General features: G+C 41.4%; 1 protein-coding gene across 12 annotated transcripts in view; it reads right to left on the bottom strand.

Moving 5' to 3' along the window:
• Positions 1-14,747, bottom strand: part of bin1.S (bridging integrator 1 S homeolog) — a 59,934-nt gene extending 45,187 nt beyond the window's left edge. For 3 of the 12 annotated variants that reach the window (XM_018237271.2, XM_018237274.2, XM_041577661.1), the window contains exon 1: positions 14,579-14,743. In XM_018237271.2, coding sequence (XP_018092760.1) covers positions 14,579-14,659 — 81 coding nt within the window. In that variant the 5' untranslated portion in view covers positions 14,660-14,743. 12 annotated transcript variants of the gene reach the window in all.
• Between the last annotated feature and the right edge of the window lie 3,832 nt (positions 14,748-18,579).

Here is an 18,579-nt window from a genome sequence, read left to right as displayed (position 1 = left end):
ACAGTACAGCTCAATGAGTAGGCACTGACAGAGTGCAGATGCTTTGGAATGGGCAAAAAAAATATCAACAGCTTTGAAGTTCCGAGGGTTGGGAGCTAAACATACTCTCACCTGGCAAATAGAAACACACTCCGGTGCTTTGATTTGAACAGATGATCTCACACTGGGGACATTTAAGTATTTGTATAAAGACAAGAAAATATCCTTTCTGTGTCTCTCCATTTCCTTAAAGCGATATGGACACCAGAAAATAACCTTTTTTTTTATATATCTATCATAACATTGTCTGAATTCTATTTATAATTTTGCCATAAAAGTATTTGCCTAATACTTTTATATTACCGATCTGACCTCAATGTTCCTCCATTTTTGTGCAGCAGGAGTCTGTTAGCATTAGAAACTCTAACTGGCAAGTTGAGAAGGGACAGTCAAGTTAAGGAACTTCAAGTAACAATTACTTACAAAAGCAGATCTATCAGCGAAAAACAACATGACCTTTAGGTAACTTTTAATATAGATTAATGTTTTGAAAAGATATTTTTAAGTGTCAGTATCGATTTAAAATAAGTTTATAAATGAATGTGCAGAAAGAAACATGTGTGCCACCCTTATACATATAATGCACAGCGAGTGTGTGAAATTACTCTGTCCTCATCACTCCATCAACTGTCCAGCTCCTACTCAGCCCTTATAGAATTCCACTTCTCACATGGCAGGATCAGGTTCAGCCCTCAGCAGTTTTATTTTTAACATCTGCTTCTAGTTACATGATCTTGGCTTTCCATGCCCTTTGCTTAGTTTGAGATTTTGAAGCGACTAAATGAAGATGTAACAGACAAGGGAGTACAAGGGAGAGGCCGAGAAAGTCACATCTCATTAAGTCATGGGGGACCAAAAGTTATCGGCTACTTATGAGGATTAGAAAACTTTCAGGCTTCAGTTGGTACAGAACTACAATGTAGTGAGTCCAAGCTGGTAGTAGTAGGTATATAAAGGAGTGATGGAGTCAATAAAGATAGATTGGGAGACTGGGGAAAGATGGAGACAGAACACAGAAGGCCAAGGTGGAGACAGTAAACTAAAGTGTAAACAACAAAGCAGACACTAGAGCAAGACAGACATTTAAGGGCAAGAAGGAGGCAGCTGCACAATGTATAGACAGTAGCATTAGATGGAGAAAATGCAACAATAGGCTCACGACAACAAAAGATGCCAAAACCAGGACAAAATACAGAGACATTAGGGCAAGATGAAAGCAGTAAAACACGACTGAGATAGTAAGATCTGCCTCTGGGGACATGATCTTGGCTTGCTCTGCTCTTTGCATTGCTGAAGGTTCTGAAGCAACAACATGAGAAGACTAGGGCAAGAAGGAGATGCTTATCGGAACTGTAAAATCTCACTGTCACTCTAGTACGATAGATTTGCGAATTGTTTAACCTAACCAAGTAAAAACCTTACGGGAATGTGACAAAACTGAATTCCTCACCCTCTCAGGACAATCCACCTTAGAGAGTCAGATTTATCAGATGTGAAGGAAGGTGGAGGATGACAGGAGCAGCAGAGGCACTGGGGGTGCTTGCTGATAATCAGGGGAATGTATTTATTTTAGTCACAATGAGCGACTGAGCTGAGGCTGAGAAGTGATGAGATCAGTACCCATAAAACAGGAAAATCTCTGATGTCAGTTCTGCACAGTCATAACTACAGGGGTGGGGGTTTTACTAATGGGAAATCGCTGTGTGCTGAAAATACAACCCATTCCCCTACACAACTGCACTGCAAGGTCATTATTCCTGCCCAGTCAGGACTCACTCTACTGGTGAACATTCAGCAGCTCTCAGCGGCTCAATAAACCTTGCCAATATCCCAATCATGAAAGAAAGATGATTGCTAACAAACATAAATGAGATTTATATGCAGACAGACTGGTATACATAGATGGAAAGATACATACAGATCAATAGAGCAATAGATACATAAATTATAGATCCAATACATAAGATATACAGGTATTTATAAACACCATTGCAGGACTATCTTGATTATAATATATTTGTAATTAGTAATTTATCCAAAAAAATTTAAGTTAAAAAAAGTTCAGCCAAACTAGAATCCATGATTTGACCTTAGTTATCATTGAAGAAACTCAAAATTTTTCGGGTTTTATGCCCCAAATGCTCTAATTTTTGTGAAATCCCCCAGATTTTTGACAGGAACTCAGCGCAGACCATGATATATTCAAATTTAAAATGGAACCTTTTCCACTGACTTCTACAGGACCCCGACAGCTCGGAGATGGAGTATTTTCAGATTTCGGACTTTTAGCAGCCTCGGGGTATAATAAATCATGAAAAATTTGAGTTTTTTTCTACTAAGAATTCGGATTTTATAGTAAAAAAACTTTTGAGTTTTTGGCATTCAAGCTTGAATAAATAACCCCCTAAATGTACAAGCACCAAAGTCTGTGTTACTAATGCAGCACCTAGCAAAGTTGGAGTCCTCCTTGGTTTGAGTCCAGCCAGGGTACTAAATGTAAGAAGTCCGTACAATCTCCTCATGCCTGCATGGCTTTCTTCTCGTTTCCTCCCATACTCCTAAAACACACAGCAATGCCAAGACACAATGTACAATGTCTAAAATGATTATTGAAGGTGAACTTTTAGATCACACTCTACTTTCAGACAGCAGTGTGTCCGCACCAGGAATTTTAATGTGGAGATTATTCATTTACTGGTCCTGAGTGACGTCACAATAGTGGGCTGCAGCTCCAGCTTTCTGTATTAGCTGCGATTAGTTAATTAGCTGAGCACTGAAAACAGGAGCTGCCATGATGCCTCCTCCTGTACCTCAACATATAACCTATAATATTCTGACACAGGCCTGCCAGCCTTCCTTTCTATTGTTTATAGGAGCCGTAACTGGTCAGTGTAATACCCCTTTAAATCCCCCTTCTGCTGCCACGGCCCGTTGTCTGATATGCCATTGAGAAGTATCTATAATTAGGCACCGGAGCAAAATCATTCTCAAAATGTCACCAGGTCCCCAAATTGGAGGCGTGTGGTCCTGCCAATCAAACGGCAAGACCCGGATGCATTATGGGATTGCTTCACATTTCCAGCTGTCTCTCCCCCACCAAATGTGCAGTCTATTCTCAGAGTCATCAAATACCAAAATTATGTCCCCCACCCGAGACTGGAAATGCACAGCCCGGTCCATCAACTACTGGGATAAGGAATCCCATTGAAGAACAACTATATATATTATACATATATATTCACATACGTGAGCTTGTTTATTTCTTAGTCAGGGGAACTATCAGGTTCAGGTCATAGAATGTCACAAGCAGACTCAGCTAGGGCATGACATATGAACTGGCAAGCTCTAACCTGGGTACATACATGTTTCATATAAGTACTGATCCATACAGGAGGTAAAGCTTTATTCTCAATTTATTAACTTAATCTTTGGTGATGATAACCCAAACATTCCATGAACCAATCTGCCCTAAACCACAAAATAATTCACAAATTATAGGTAAAATAAAATCAAGGTAGAAATATGTAAACCAAATATCCCCAGCATGCTTTGTGGCACTGTAGGAAAAAAATTCCCCCCCCCCATCCTGTTCCTGCATGATGGTACAACCCATTTAGAGCTCGTTATATAGGTATTCCTAGCCATCTCTCATCAACCCCTTGTTCCAAAGTGGCCTTGTCCTCATTGTAATGTCTATGAAGAACAAATCCCTCACATGTTCTACCCAAATCCAGGTCCAACTGAATAAACTGCATTTCCAGCTGCCTAGGCTCAATCTCAGAAGGAGCAGATAGATAAAAATGTCAAGGCTTTAACCAAAAAATATAGCAGCAAGCAGCTCCCACATTGGATTTATCTCACCACCTTGAATCCAAGGTCTCTAAATCCACGCTGGACCCTCAGAAAATACCATTAAATACACAGCTGGCTTGTCTTTAAAGGACTACGTCACTTATTAATTTCTACTCAATCCTAACTGTGTTGTGTTATCTTCTATCGTATATTTATGAACGGAGTGGTTTTGTTTGTTCCTCTCCAGCAAAGCTTTCTTATCTGTGAACATGGGCCCTGGGAAGACTCATTAGATGATTGTATTCACAAAACTCCCTTAACTCAATGGGATTTTGCAACAAGCTCAATTGAGTGGCCACCAACAGTAGTGGCCTCTGTTTCACCCCCCCCAATGGGTGCCAGTAAGTTGGCAATGAGTAGGTGCCTGGACATAGCCACTTTTACACACTCACAGGCACTTCCAACCAGCACTGCTTTAATGAAAGTTGTACCCACCAGCTACACATTCACATGAACCAAATACTCATCTTTATAAACACCCCAATATCTGACGTATTTAAAAATAGTTTTATTTATACAGCTTTATAAACGGTTCCCTACGGTTTCAAGGCATAAATAATCAATTTAATACTCTTTAGTAAGAGGACACAATTAAAGGGGAAGTTGACTTTGCAGATAGCATTGATCTAACCAAACAAGTGAACAATATACAATATAAATTGATAACATATCTTACAGTGTTATGCAGTGGCGTGACTAGATGTTATTGGGCCCCACAGCAAATTCATTTTAGCTCCCCCCAAATATGCCCTATACTTCCTGGGCCCCGTGCAGCTGCAGTGTCTGCTTCCTCTGTAGTTACGCCCCTGGTGTTATGGCCTGTGTCATCCTACAGCCCTGTGTGTGGCCCTACAGAACACATTGGCTAATGAAGAGCATGCACATTATATTAGGAAGCTTAATTGTGAGAGATGTAATGACCTACAACTGGTAGAAAAAGCTGAAAGTGAGCCCCCTGGGGTATAAGAGAGAGCACCGAGATGGACTTGGCCGGACACCAATAAAAATGACTCAGAAAACCCAGTATATGTTCCAGCCACTACATTCCAAATAAAGGAGGGAGCGTCAGATCCTGGCTTAGTCTCCCAGCTTGTTGTCCTGTCTGAGCACAGAAACAAATGGCTTACAGGAATATTTCCTATTATATGGGCTGTGGCAGCTGAAATTGGGGGGGGGGGGGGGTAGTACAGACACCAGGGTGGTTATTAACAGCAGCTGTCACTCTTGTGACACAATAACTCAATCCTCAAGGGACACACCAAAAAAGAAATTTGTGCAACAAATTGCATCAGAAATCTTGGGGCCCCTAGTATTAGGAGGCAGGGCTAGTTGCACAGGGAAGGCACTGCTAACTATGAAGACTTGGGTCTCGCTTAAAATGAAATGCTCCCGGCCCCAAATCCCACCCACTTCCTGGCAAACTCCACCCATTTCTGGGCCCGTGAAATTGAATACAGTAGAGCCCCCTTTTTACGTATTTCAGGGGACCAAGAAAAAGTTATGTAAACTCCGGGAAAATGTAAAATCAGGGAAATATGTGTTAAATTAACTTTTACTTTAAGTACTGAAAGAATATAAGCACAGGAGTCCATTTTACTTTAAGATACAACATTTAATGTGTCAATAACAGGGGTTGTGCAAGGCAACCTAAAGCAATAAGTGATTGTGCAGGACTGTATAAGGGGCAGACTAATTGGAATTGACCATTTACAGGCAGAATCATGGCACAATAAACATTTGGTTAGTATTTTAAACCTCTTTATTTCACAAATAATAACATTCATAGAGGGGGAACATCAAAACAAAATTTTGATGTAAAATCCGGGAAAACATTACTTAAAATCAGAAAAATGCACCCATTGAAATGCATTATAAATTTGTGGGAGCACAAATAAAAAAATGTAAGATGCGGGGAAATTTAAAATCAGGGTACTTAAAATGGAGGTTTCCCTGTTCAGGGGCTACAGAAACAAGGAGCCTGACGAACGACAGAACTGGAGAGACACGTGCGGTTACAGTTGGATACAGTGTAGGATAATACATGGGGCTGGTTCAGATCAGAACAAAAGGAGGAGAAGCCTCAGCTCAGGGCCCTAATGATACATTTCTGTGTCTTCAGCCAAGCTATGAACCCTTTTATGGAATCAGCACCTTAAAATAAACCTGCAGCGGAGCCAGATCCCAGTTTGCTGAATGATATCCCCAGTGCTGCTCCCTGTCCTGCTGAATCCCTGCCACTCACATGATTGGTGCCAATTCCCAGCACTCACACGCCAATCGCAATGTCACAACTTATTAAAATCAATAAAAAATCAGCCTTTATAGGGATATTATAGCGGAAGCGGTAATTGGTTCTTATAATGTAACGATTATTACAGTTTATTGGACGATTATTGGAGTCTTGGCTATAGGAAAACATTGATCAGTAGTACATGTAGTTAAAATCAGCAGTATATATTTGAGTAAAATGATGCATTTGGATTCATACATTGTATTACAACTGCTTGATATTTTCATTACTGATGCCCAGCTGCTATTGTTATTATTTTGGGGCCCTTTTCTATTCGTCCTTTATTTCAACTTTTAAACCTAGTTGCAAGGCTTGAAGACCATAGAGACTATGCATCGTTTTAAATGTTAAACTACAGGAAATAAATAATGAAGATTAATAATGAAATGAAACCAATTTCAGAGTGCCTTGGGATATCACCTGTTAAATCATATTAAAGACTAATTGTGAGGTGTACTTCTCCTTTAATATAATAACCTATATCGTTCCTGGATCTGTTCCTATCCAGTACTCAAATACTAAAAAGGTACAGTACCAATAATATTGGATAACACCTTGTCTCACTCGTAAGCTCCCCTAACAGCAAGGACACTGGCAGGGGCCCATACACACAATTGATCAGGTGACCAGTCAATCATTTACCTCTGTTCTCACTGTATTGGCAGGAAATCAGATTCTGAAAATATCCCAGTTGGTTATTGTTCCCTGGAGTTCTGGGGGCACAGAAAGCGGATATTGCCCTTGGGCAACATGACTAATGAGAAAGTAAAGCACAACTGCGGGAACATCTTGCAACCCTGTTCTATGCAACCCATGCACAGGAGAACTGAGCAGAAGAGCAGCATGTAATAGCTCAGCCTGGAATTATTTAGGAACTATAGTTGCCAGCACCCCAAAAGCTTTCAGCAGTTCATCACTGGTGCCAGGGATCCAATAGTGAGTCACTCTTGCTATGCACTCTATAAAGTGTCAGTGGCACATTATGGAATCGCTGGCACTAGTGACACAGTAGAATGCATAATGACACTTTAACACTCTATAGCAATGGTCCCCAACCAGCAGTTCGAGAGCAACATGTTGCTCACCAACCCCTTGGATGCTGTTCCCAGTAGCATCAAAGCAGGTGCTTATTTTTGAATTCCAGGATTAGAGGGAAGTTTTTGTTTCATAAAAATCAGGTGTACTGCCAAACAGAGTCTTATGTAGGCTTCCAGTCCATACAGGGGCTACCAAACAGCCAATCACAGCCTTTATTTGACATCCTCATAGACTTTGCTCTCTGTTGCTCTCCAACTCTTTTTACTTTTAACTGTGGATCAAGAGTAAAAAAAGGTTGGGGACCCCTGCTCTATACAATACCTAGCGTCAATGGCCCACTAGAGTGACATAGGTCCAGTAGACAGTCTATAGCATACCTACCAACTGTCCAGTTTTCTGCGGGACAGTCCCAGTTATGACAGTGCAGCATGCAGTCCTGGGTTTCTTACTGAAATGGACTTTCTCTTTGATCTCCTGCACTGATTTACGAAAAAAGATACAACGTTTCTGAAACGTAATTAAAAGTTTTTTTTGGCAGTGCCCAGAACAGCCAGCAGCTGCACTTGGATACTTTTGTAACAATTTAAGATAAGCAAGGAAACAATTGTAACTATTTAAGATAAGCAAATTTCTTGGGAGAACGGAAACTATCGCTTAAAGGGCAATTCACTTTCATTATCAAAACTCATAAAACATTGCGCTTAAACTCCCAGAAATGCATTCAGACTTTCAGGACCTGCCAAATTTTGTAAAATGGACATGGTAATTAGGGAGTGTGGACATAAAATGGGCGTCAAATATTTTCTCTGCTCAGCACAATTTTCTGTCCCTCTATTCGTTTTTCAAATGTTGGGAGGTATGCTATAGAGCTTATTAGGGAACAGTGCCAACCATATTACTGCTCTTAGCATATACCTATAGTTTCATATTATACACCCTTACACAATGAACTTGTAATTCAACCCCCCCCCCAAAAAAAAAAAAAAACTTGAGAAGACTGGAAATTAAAACCAGTCATGAAAGGTTTGGATAGGCAGAACTAGCCAGATTGTCAGCCTAACGTAAAAAGAGAGTTAGAGGGGATCCTCAGTGGTGCTTTTGCTTTAAACATGCTTATAAAGGTGAAAGGGCATTATTTGATCTAGTACAAAAACAAACTTAGTGTTACAGTACGTGAATGATTGTAAGCTCCTTTGTTCAGGATCTAAAGTGGATTGATGTTCATGCCACTTGTTATATTCAATTATTCAAGCCTTTCCTCCTTCCCTGGAGCCCACTGGACTAATTATGTCCCCCTGCTCTGTCAGTGCTGAGCCTCCTTTGGCTAAGAATGTCACTAGGAGAATCAGAAGTCATTAGATCAACTGAGATCAAATCAGCCTCACGTGTAATCTTCCTGCAGGGACACAGCAGCAAGTGGCCAGTGGAAACCATCTATAGAAAGGATTAAATTATCAGATCTTGGCACAGAGAGTGGTGGGATTTACAGGTCCTTCCAGATATAAAAAGTACAATATATAAGGCGACTTGAATCTGCAGTTATACAGGTACAGAAATCCCCAGGGAAGCATTATTTATCTACATGTACACGCTGTAGCAGAGAAGCGCTTTCATGAAACACTGGCTGAGCTGTACATTCATCCTGACAGGTTGCTCCAGGCCACTAAGGAAGATGACACATTAGCTCATTTGCCGCTCCCTTCCGACCCTGCGTAAGACACACACACGTGGGAAAATGGGCAGATTTCTCATGTGAGCCACTAATATACCCCTCTCCTTGCATTTGCAGTGATCCTGCCCACTTTTTTTTTACCTGTTCTGACGCCCTTTCTATCCGGGAGAGATTGGCAACTTAAAGGGCAATGTGCCTCATTTAAAGTAATGGCTTGTAGTCCGGATGTATAAAAACTACAGGAAACAATATGGCAGCTCCCATGCCATCAGTACAAACATACATGAGGATGATGAGGAGGAGTTGGGGTTTAAGTAAGACTGATGAAGCTGGCAGTGATAGTAGCAAGAATTGAGGCAGATCAAGGGTGTAAGTGGGTAGGCCAGGGTCATGACTGAGCTAACAGGGGGCAGGTTGGCGGTAATCTGCAACTATATTAGGGGTAAGTAATACCGGCCCAACCCTTACCGTTCTGATACTGTATATGGCAGCTCCCATCACTATACTGCTGTACCCTCTAAGCAATATAGCAGCTCCCACCTGTTAGTATGAATACAAATGTACACAGGAGAATGAAAGTAGTGCCTCTAATTTAGTCTTCATTGGGATTTGCATAAACAGCTGTGACCTTCCCTTCTAACAGCAATGGGAATCTCCCCACACCGCTCACTCAATGATTCCTCCCTGTTTTGTGAAGCCCCTTACAGTCGGTAAAATACTGGAAAATTAACTAATTTTGAGCCAACATTTTCAGCAATGGTTGGCATTGCTGTAAGCGATGGTGAAAATGTTGACAGGGCAGGATGGGCTTTGATTGGATGGAAAATGCTTCCTTACAGGGTCTTGGGAAAGCATTGGTTGATTTAAAGCTGGCCATGGATGTGCAGATTTTATCCTATGTCTGATCTCGCGATTTAAGACTAGCCATTCAGATTAAAGTAGGAAAAATAACAAATCAGGTTATGTTCTGGCCATTAACTGACAGACGTTTGTACAAAAGTCATGCCTAACAAATAGCGGTGACAGTCACCCATTGATATGTCAAATAGGCAATACATACAAATCTTTTAGTCTGTCTGATCGAATGAATGACCAATTGCCATGGTACGAAACATGTTGGGACACTCCACACATGATCTGAAAGTATGAATCTTCGTTTTGTACAACTGTATCTTTGAGTCTATGGCTGGTGCAAAATAACCAATGTCTGACTCCACAGGGCACCCAGACATTGGTTATTTTTCACCAACCATGGGCCAATAAGCTGCTGAATCAGGAGCAGAGTCGGCAGCCAATACTAGACCATGAATGGCCAGCTTTACATGCAGAAAGGAAAATTATAACACCACCTTCATACACAGTTTATCCCTTAGTATAAGGGAGGTTGAAACTGGTGACATATCAAAGCCTCAATTATAATGTACTGAAAATGTTTTTCCAGCAATAAAATACAAATAAGAATTAATTTAGCAAATGTAAGAACCCAAATAAAATGACATGATATATATTGTAACCTAACTGGGAAGCTGATCAAAGTGAAGATAAGATACCTTTCTAGACTGGGTATTTTACTTTCTACTAAGACTAGACTGGGTATTCTAGGGCCCATCAGACAACCTAACACCCTGGCCCCACTCTCACAACAACTAGACATAGGTAATGCCAAGCTGTTTAGGTTTTAATCGAAGCCCACAATGGATATAATAAGGGGCAGATGGAAATCCTCCTAGACTGGGTCCCACCATTAGATCCTCCAGCTAGACCAACCCAGTCTCTAAACCTTTGAATATCTGCTCTCTCCCACACAGCCATATTAGGTTACAGAACCTGAGAAGAACACAGGACATGGAAGATTCAATTAAAGAAGTCCAATTAATCTTTGCTTTGTGCAATTCCCGTGTTACTTTCTGCAATGATGGCTTGGATCTGTATCAGATCAAAGCCTAATAAATAAATATCCTGGAAAGCAGGTTAATGTTCATCACAATCTCAGAATATAAGTGCAGGGAATGTACCAATAAGCAGAAAAAAAACACATTTTGCAAACGTAAATGGAATAATAATAAATAAAATGAATGAAACACTGTTTTCCTCACTTATGCAGTGTGCTGTCCAATTGGAATCTCTATATTAACACTTACAGTTATTATTTGTAAATGTAGTTGAATGCAATGCTCTAGACTGGCTACTATACTGTACATGCATGCACCACTGACAACTGTAGCTCTGCTCCTGCCAAGGATCTATTTCCCAAAATGCCTTGCGATTCTCCTTACACAATGCATTGTGGAACCTGGAGTTTTGGTTGGAGGGGAGCTGTAATAGGTTTGTTTTTGGAAAAGGAATTGGCTTTCAAAACCCCAACTAACCCCAGTTAAATCATTCCAGCACAACAGAAGTCATCCCTAAAAAATTCTCATTCCACTTAATGTTTAAATTTCTGTGTTTCCCTAATGAAAACAATACCCTCACTCTAAGGTCAATCCAACCCTCCCTATAACATTGCTTTCTCTACAGTTCAACCCTCCCTATAACATTGCTTGCTCTACAGTCCAACTCTCTACAGGAGGGGGAGGAAGTCATGGACCTTCCCTCAGTGATTGGCAGTTGTTTTGCCAGAAAGAGACATAGGGGTATGACAGGGTCAAATGGGCTTCCTATAACATTGCTTTCTCTACAGTCCAACTGTCTACTGTCCGACCCTCCCTATATCATTGCTTTCTCTACAGTTCAACTCTCCATATAACATTGCTTTCTCTACAGTCCAACTCTCCCTATAACATTGCTTTCTCTACAGTCCAAACCTCCCAATAACATTGTTTCTCTACAGTCCAACCCTACCTATAACATTGCTTTCTCTACAGTTCAACTCTCCCTATAACATTGCTTTCTCTACAGTCCAACTCTCCCTATAACATTGTTTCTCTACAGTCCAACCTTTCCTATAACATTGCTTTCTCTACAGTCCAACTCTCCCTATAACACTGCTTTCTCTACAGTCCACCCCTCCCTATTGGGTTCCTTTGCAGTTCAGTCAGTCATTCTCATAGATTGGGTGCGTACATATCTATGAAATCAGTATTAAGCATCTATAATATGAAAATCAGTAAATCCACTAAATGGTTCTTTAAATTCTAGTGTTCTATCACTCACACAATACCCCTATTTATATCCTGCAGGTCCATTTAGAATACTGTACAGTGATGAAGGCCAGGGGCCAGCACAGTAACGTGACAACAAGGTTCATATTTGCCCAGTTGGGGCTGGCAGCCTGATTTCAATCTTCCTTCCCTGTATGGAATTAGCATTTACATTTAACAGCAGAACATACTGGAGGATCTGTTTAAGTTCCATTATATACCTGAGATTGAAATCAAGGCCTCTAGCAGCAGAGTTTAAAAATAGGGGGAAGACCAGTCAAAAATATTTCCAGCCCCCACAATGATCCACCTAAAAACCATCTGTGAGCCCTCAGCCCATCTCCCCTCTCTCTCCAATCCATCCCCCTGCTCACTGACTAATAACTGCAACGGCTACTGAATGACTGATCTTTTAACTGCACCATTGCAGGTCTGATACATGGGAGAGACAGCAAATAAACACCATGGGAGAAATATACAAACAGAATTACAAGGAGAGGATGAGACAACTGAGTTCATTCTGAAGAGGATATATATATATATATATATATATATATATATATATATATATATATATATATATATATAGATAGATAGATAGATAGATAGATAGATAGATAGATATAACAAACAAGGGAAAGTTGTGCTCACCACTATTTTTTAAAACCATTAGGCGGGGGTGCAATGAGGGTGTGACCACAAAATACATATAGTCAACTACAAGAAGTCCTCTGCACTATATATATATATATATATATATATATATATATATATATATATATATATATATATATATATATATATATATATATATATATATATATATATATATATAAATATATATAGGGAGAAGGAGGGAGAGAAAGTGAGAGAGTAAGATAGGGACTAATAAAATAAAGATACAGCAGAGAAGACTGATAAAACAAGATAGATACAGAGGGACAGAAAGAGAAACAGAATGAGTGAGGGTGATGCAAAGAGAAGTAGAGACAGGAGAAGTGCAGGGCAGAGTGAGTTCAGAGAGAGAGGTAGAGATGACTAAAAGAGAGAAAGGAATAGAGCTAATAAAAAAAAAAAAGCAGTGAAAGCTCTCAAAGTAACAGAAAGAGAGGCAGAAAGAGAGCTGAGAGAAGGGGATATTTCCAGCGCCTGGCTACTGTGTTACAATGTATCTAATATCAGTGCATGTTACACTGCAGAACGATCAGATTAGTATTTCTGTTTATAGCCAAACACATGGTTGGAATCATTCACAGCACTCTAATGGAAGAGAGAGACAGTGTATGTGAGACTGTTGTGTGAGACTGTTGTGTGAGACTGTGTGACCGCATGGCCAGCCTTTGGTTGCCATAAAGATGAGGGCACCCCATTGGCCATTATCCTTCTATATAAACATGTAAAACACACAAACTCCATTTATACTGCTCTTTGGTACCAAGGTAAGTGCAGGGTCAAATACTGGGGGCAGCTGTGAATCAGGCAGTAGATAAAGGGGCCCAGTTTGCACCATTTAGTGAAAGTACAGCACCCAAGTGGCCGCGTGTGTTTGCATGTGTGTTCATGTATGTGACTGTGTTTTACACTATGATTTACACTATGTGTAAATCATAGTGCATGCAAGAATGTGTGTAGACATGGGAGTAGTTGAGTGTGAGTGAGCACTATATACACACACGTGTGTGGATGGCAATGTTGCCACAGTTAGCTACCCTTATACTGGGGGGCACTGTTATATAATCCTTCCAGTAAGGGCCACTTCATCTGTACTCTGCTTCCCTAATGTACAAGTACAAGTAACCAAGGAAAAGGGCAGAGCTCTCAACCCCTGGGATTAACAGCCCCCTCTGATGCAGAGCATGGCCTTATGTTTGACACCTCTACTGGCCCACGCAACATTCCAGAAGATCAGATCATCTCACCAGCGCCCCTGCATCTCTATTCCAGGACATCTATGTGACACCTCTCGTTCCCCATCAAATCAGAGCCGGCCATCGACTGAATCCTTGCAGAATAGAGCCTGATGCCCCCTGTATCCCAGCGAACAGAGACACCTCAACCCATGTGTAACCCTATTTCAGAAATCCTCTTGTTTTTACCTTTACATCAGAACCTGACAACTAGTTTCCCAGCAGATCACAAAGTGACACCCTTCTCTTACCCAGCACATCAGAACCTGATGCCCCCTATGTCCTAGAAGATCAGAGCCTGACACCCCCTGTATCCCAACAGATCAGAGCCTGACACCCCCTGTATCCCAGCAGATCAGAGCCTGACACCCCCTGTATCCCAGCAGATCAGAGCCTGACACCCCCTGTATACCAGCAGATCAGAGCCTGACACCCCCTGTATCCCAGCAGATCAGAGCCTGACACCCCCTGTATCTGAGTAGATCACAGACTGATACTTCCGTGTTCCAGAGGATCAAAGCCTGACACCCTCCTTTCAACCGGCAGATCAAAGCCTGACACCCCCGTTACCCATCAGATATATTCCAGCCTCCCACCCCCCAGCTGGCAGATCAGTTGGTTCCCTCCTTGGCGGCCTTACCTTCTCCTGGGCCCGGGTGAGTTTCTTCTGCATGTTGCTGGCTAATTTGCCCGCAGAGACTCCCTTCCCGAGCTCAGCCATCTTGCCTTCCCTTTAGCCGGAGCTGCCCGTAAAATAATCAGATCAGAGAGAGAGAGAGAGGAAAAAACCCTTGGTAGAAACAATGGATATACCCCCTCCTGATAGGCAGGCTCCACTGGCCCCGCCTTTTAAAGAGACATTACTCGCAGAGACGAGAGGGAATTCCTTAAAGAGACAGTGGCACATCCCAGTCACCTGCTTGAGGATTATCAGGCACGGGGTCATCTGGGGCAGGGAGGGGCTTTATCTGCCCATCTTGTGCAAGGATGATTAACCCATTCTTCGCTGCCAACTGACTCTTCTCTATCTGTACATTCCATGTTATAAAAGCTGAATATTTGATTGGCTGTATGATGGGACCTTTAACCCTGTGTGAATAAGGGGGTCACAGTCACATGCCTGCAGCAGGATTGTCCATCCTTGTGGGGATGGGGCCACTAGTTATAAGGACAGTGAGTGACAGGCTATTTTGCTCCTGCAAATTAAAAGAAAAAAGGTCTATGTTATTTGTGGGAAGAAGTAATTGGTGGCCGTGTCCCCTTTGATTTAGATCCAGCTGTTTATTCTGGGAATGTTAGCTCAGTCACATATATGGAGTTATATAAAAAAAAACATATGGACGCACTGGGTTGTCATTTTTAGTTCCGTATATGCGAATGACCACAGAATCTATAATGCATTCTAGATTTAATCATAACAATTTAATCAATTTATTCATAACAGGTCTCCAGTCATTGAGAACAGCAAGCTATTTTTAAGGCCACCCTGCCCCCAAAACCAATGGGATAGCCATGGGTCTCATTTCTATTGCAGATGCAACCTCTTGAAAAGGAAATGTGCAAAAAAGTTGCCATAGTAATTGCTCTGCTCTTATCCTCTTGCGCCTATTTCCAATGCACTGACTGCACCAGCCATTAATAGGAATAAACCAGTCAGTTAGATTGCAGCCAGTGCAATATCAGAAGCATGAGGTATAATCCCTAGTCTCTATTTGTGCTTTACAAATAAAGGATAATAAGATGCAAGAAGCCCCGTACCAGGCATGAAACACAGAGCTCCCATTGCACCCACATAAAATATGGAAACTCCCATGTCCCAGCTGCAGCTTACCTACCTTGCCTTGGGTGCAGTATTTTGGAGAATAAAACGAAAGTGGAATTGAGCTGGTTTTTGCACTTACAATATGCGGACATTTCTAAATGACACCGTTTAGACTGCAAATAATTCACTCTACCATGTAAAATGTCATTCCTAACCCAATAAGTGTATTTTTTTAGTTGTAATATTGGTGTGCAGGCAGCCATCTCAGGTCATTTTGCCTGGTCATGTGCTTTCAGAAAGAGCCAGTGCTGCACTATGGAACTGCTTTCTGGCAGGCTGTTCTTTCTCCAGTCCTAAAACATTTTTAAGCATAAAGCAAATCCAATCTGGTAGAATGACTCACCAAAGTAGAGAGGTGGCCCAGGTGCTACAGTCCCAGGCCCTCAGCTCAAAGGAGAGGACAATCCGAATGCAAAGAATAGATGTTGGAGCCTACTCAATGTAACTGACTGAAGGAGTCGCAGTGGGACATGGATTTTTACTATTGAGTGCTGTTCTTATGTCTACCAAGGGAGCTGTTATCTGGTTACTAGTGATGAGCGAATCAGTCCTGTTTTGCCGAAAAAATTTGTGAAACTGCGAAAAAATTTGCAAAAACTGCAAAATTTAACGAAATGCATTGAAGTAAATGGGAATATTCACATGCGTTTGTCTTAATGTTAGTCAATGGGTGTTTTTTCTTATGGCGACTTTTTTGTCCTAATGCATTAAAGTCAATGGGTGTTTTTTCTTATGGCGACTTTTTTCTGTCCTAATGTATTAAAGTCAATGGGCATTTTTTCTTATGGCGACTTTTTTTGTCCTAATGCATTAGGGCAGAGACACACGGGCAGATTCGGGGAGATAAATCGCCTGGGACAAATCTCCTCTTCTCCCCAAACTGCCTCCCGCCAACTAGAATGTAAATTGCCGGCGGGATGGCAATCGATGCACTTCGTTTTCCAAAATTGCCCGAAGTTGCCTAACAAGAAAACTTCGGGCGACTTCGGCAAACTAAGCGCTCCGAGTGCCATCCTGCCGGCGATTTACATTCTAGCCGCCAGGAAGCAGGGGAAGGCAGTTCAGGGAGATTAGACGCATTGAAGAGGAGGAGATTTGTCGCCGGGCCACTAATCTCCCCGAATCTGACCGTGTGTCTCTGCCCTTAAAGTCAATGGGTGTTTTTTTGTCCTAATGCATTAAAGTCAATGGTGACTTTTTTCTCCAAATGCATTCAAGTCAATAGATGTTTTTTCTTATGGACGTTTTTTCGCAGTGAATTATTCAGCAGCAAATTTTCGCCACAGTTTCCTGAAAAAAACGCACATGGTGAAATTCGGAATTTCACCAAAAAATCCATGGCTGGCTAATAAATTCGCTCATCACTACTGGTTACCTTACCATTGTTCTGTTGTTAGGCTGCTGCAGGGGGAAGGGAGGGGGCTTATATCACTCAACCTTGCAGTACAGCAGTAAAGAGTGACTGAAGTTTATCAGAGCACAAGTCACATGACTGGGGGCAGCTGGGAAACTGATAATATGTCTAGCCCCATGTCAGATTTAAAAAAAAAAATACATATAAAAAATCAGCTTGCTCTTTTAAAAAAAGGATATCAGTGGAGACATCATTCTGTAGCAGCACTATTAACTGATGCATTTTGAAAAATACATTTTCACATAACAGTATCCCTTTAAAGAGGCAGCAGCACGTTGTTTAACAGTGCAAGGTACCTGACCTAGTTTAAATGAAGTTCTTGAGAGTCGGTTCTTGTGGGGAGTGAGGAGAAAATGTGGAAGTTGCCTACAGAACAGAAACCCTGAATTTAGGCAATAAATAAATAAATAAAAGGAACACTACAGTTCCAACTTTTTTCTCTGTGCAGCTCCCCAGCTCTTCATCAGCCACCACGGGAGCTCTGCCACAGGCGCTGATTCTTTCTTTTTTGTGGAGATTCCTGGTCACAGGGGGCAAGGCGAGTCCCTCAGTTGGTGCAGCTAAAGGATCTGCCCATAGCTTCCTGCACTCAAACAGACCGGGTGGTTGCTTTAACTCCTCATTTTTACAAGTGGTTTGACAATTCTAGACTTCCAGTTCAAACTCCAGCAATGGATTATTTGGATTGGGCACAACTGTGCCTAAATCATTCCTAAGTAAATATAATATAAAAATATTAGCTGTCACTGATGGTATCTTACCCTAAACTGGCCATACACATCCACTGCTCTTAGCCTGTACAGAGAGATACCATAAAACTGTGGCTGCATATGTATTCCTCTGTACTAAGCATAATTCAGCTGGAACAGCCCCCTAAGTTAGTGAGTACAGAGAGATACAATAAACTATGGCAGTATAAGGCAGATCACTTATCAGACATATGAAATATATCTAAGCAGCAGATCAGGGCTTTTTAATAGAGTAGCACCCAGATGCACCGCCAAAGCCCAGAAAATAATTTTAAACAGGGATAGGTTAGAGACTGTTAACACAAGGGAACTGCCACACGAAAATCAGGAACAAAGTCCAAGCTCCCAAATGAATTATCACTAAATAAATTACATTTTAACTGAGGTTGCTAAACATGTGGGGAGAACAGAAGAGTAGGGTTGCCACCTGGCCAGTAAAAATGATGGTTGATCCCAATGTTATTAATGGTGCCTGTGATTACGTATCGCTTGATACGAAAACGCGTTAGGACGCATACTTTTTAACAAGATGGAATAAAAGTTACAAGTTTTAACCTCTAATGCCAAGACTGCAGGAGTGCGTGCTTATTTTTGATGATTAATAGGAAAAAATGCTAAATATATAGGAAGGCCGGTATTTTTTTCCAGAAGAGGTG

Source organism: Xenopus laevis, chromosome 9_10S (assembly GCF_017654675.1).
Source record: "Xenopus laevis strain J_2021 chromosome 9_10S, Xenopus_laevis_v10.1, whole genome shotgun sequence".
Lineage (NCBI taxonomy): Eukaryota > Metazoa > Chordata > Amphibia > Anura > Pipidae > Xenopus > Xenopus laevis.
This window is presented reverse-complemented; position numbering and strand designations above follow the sequence as displayed.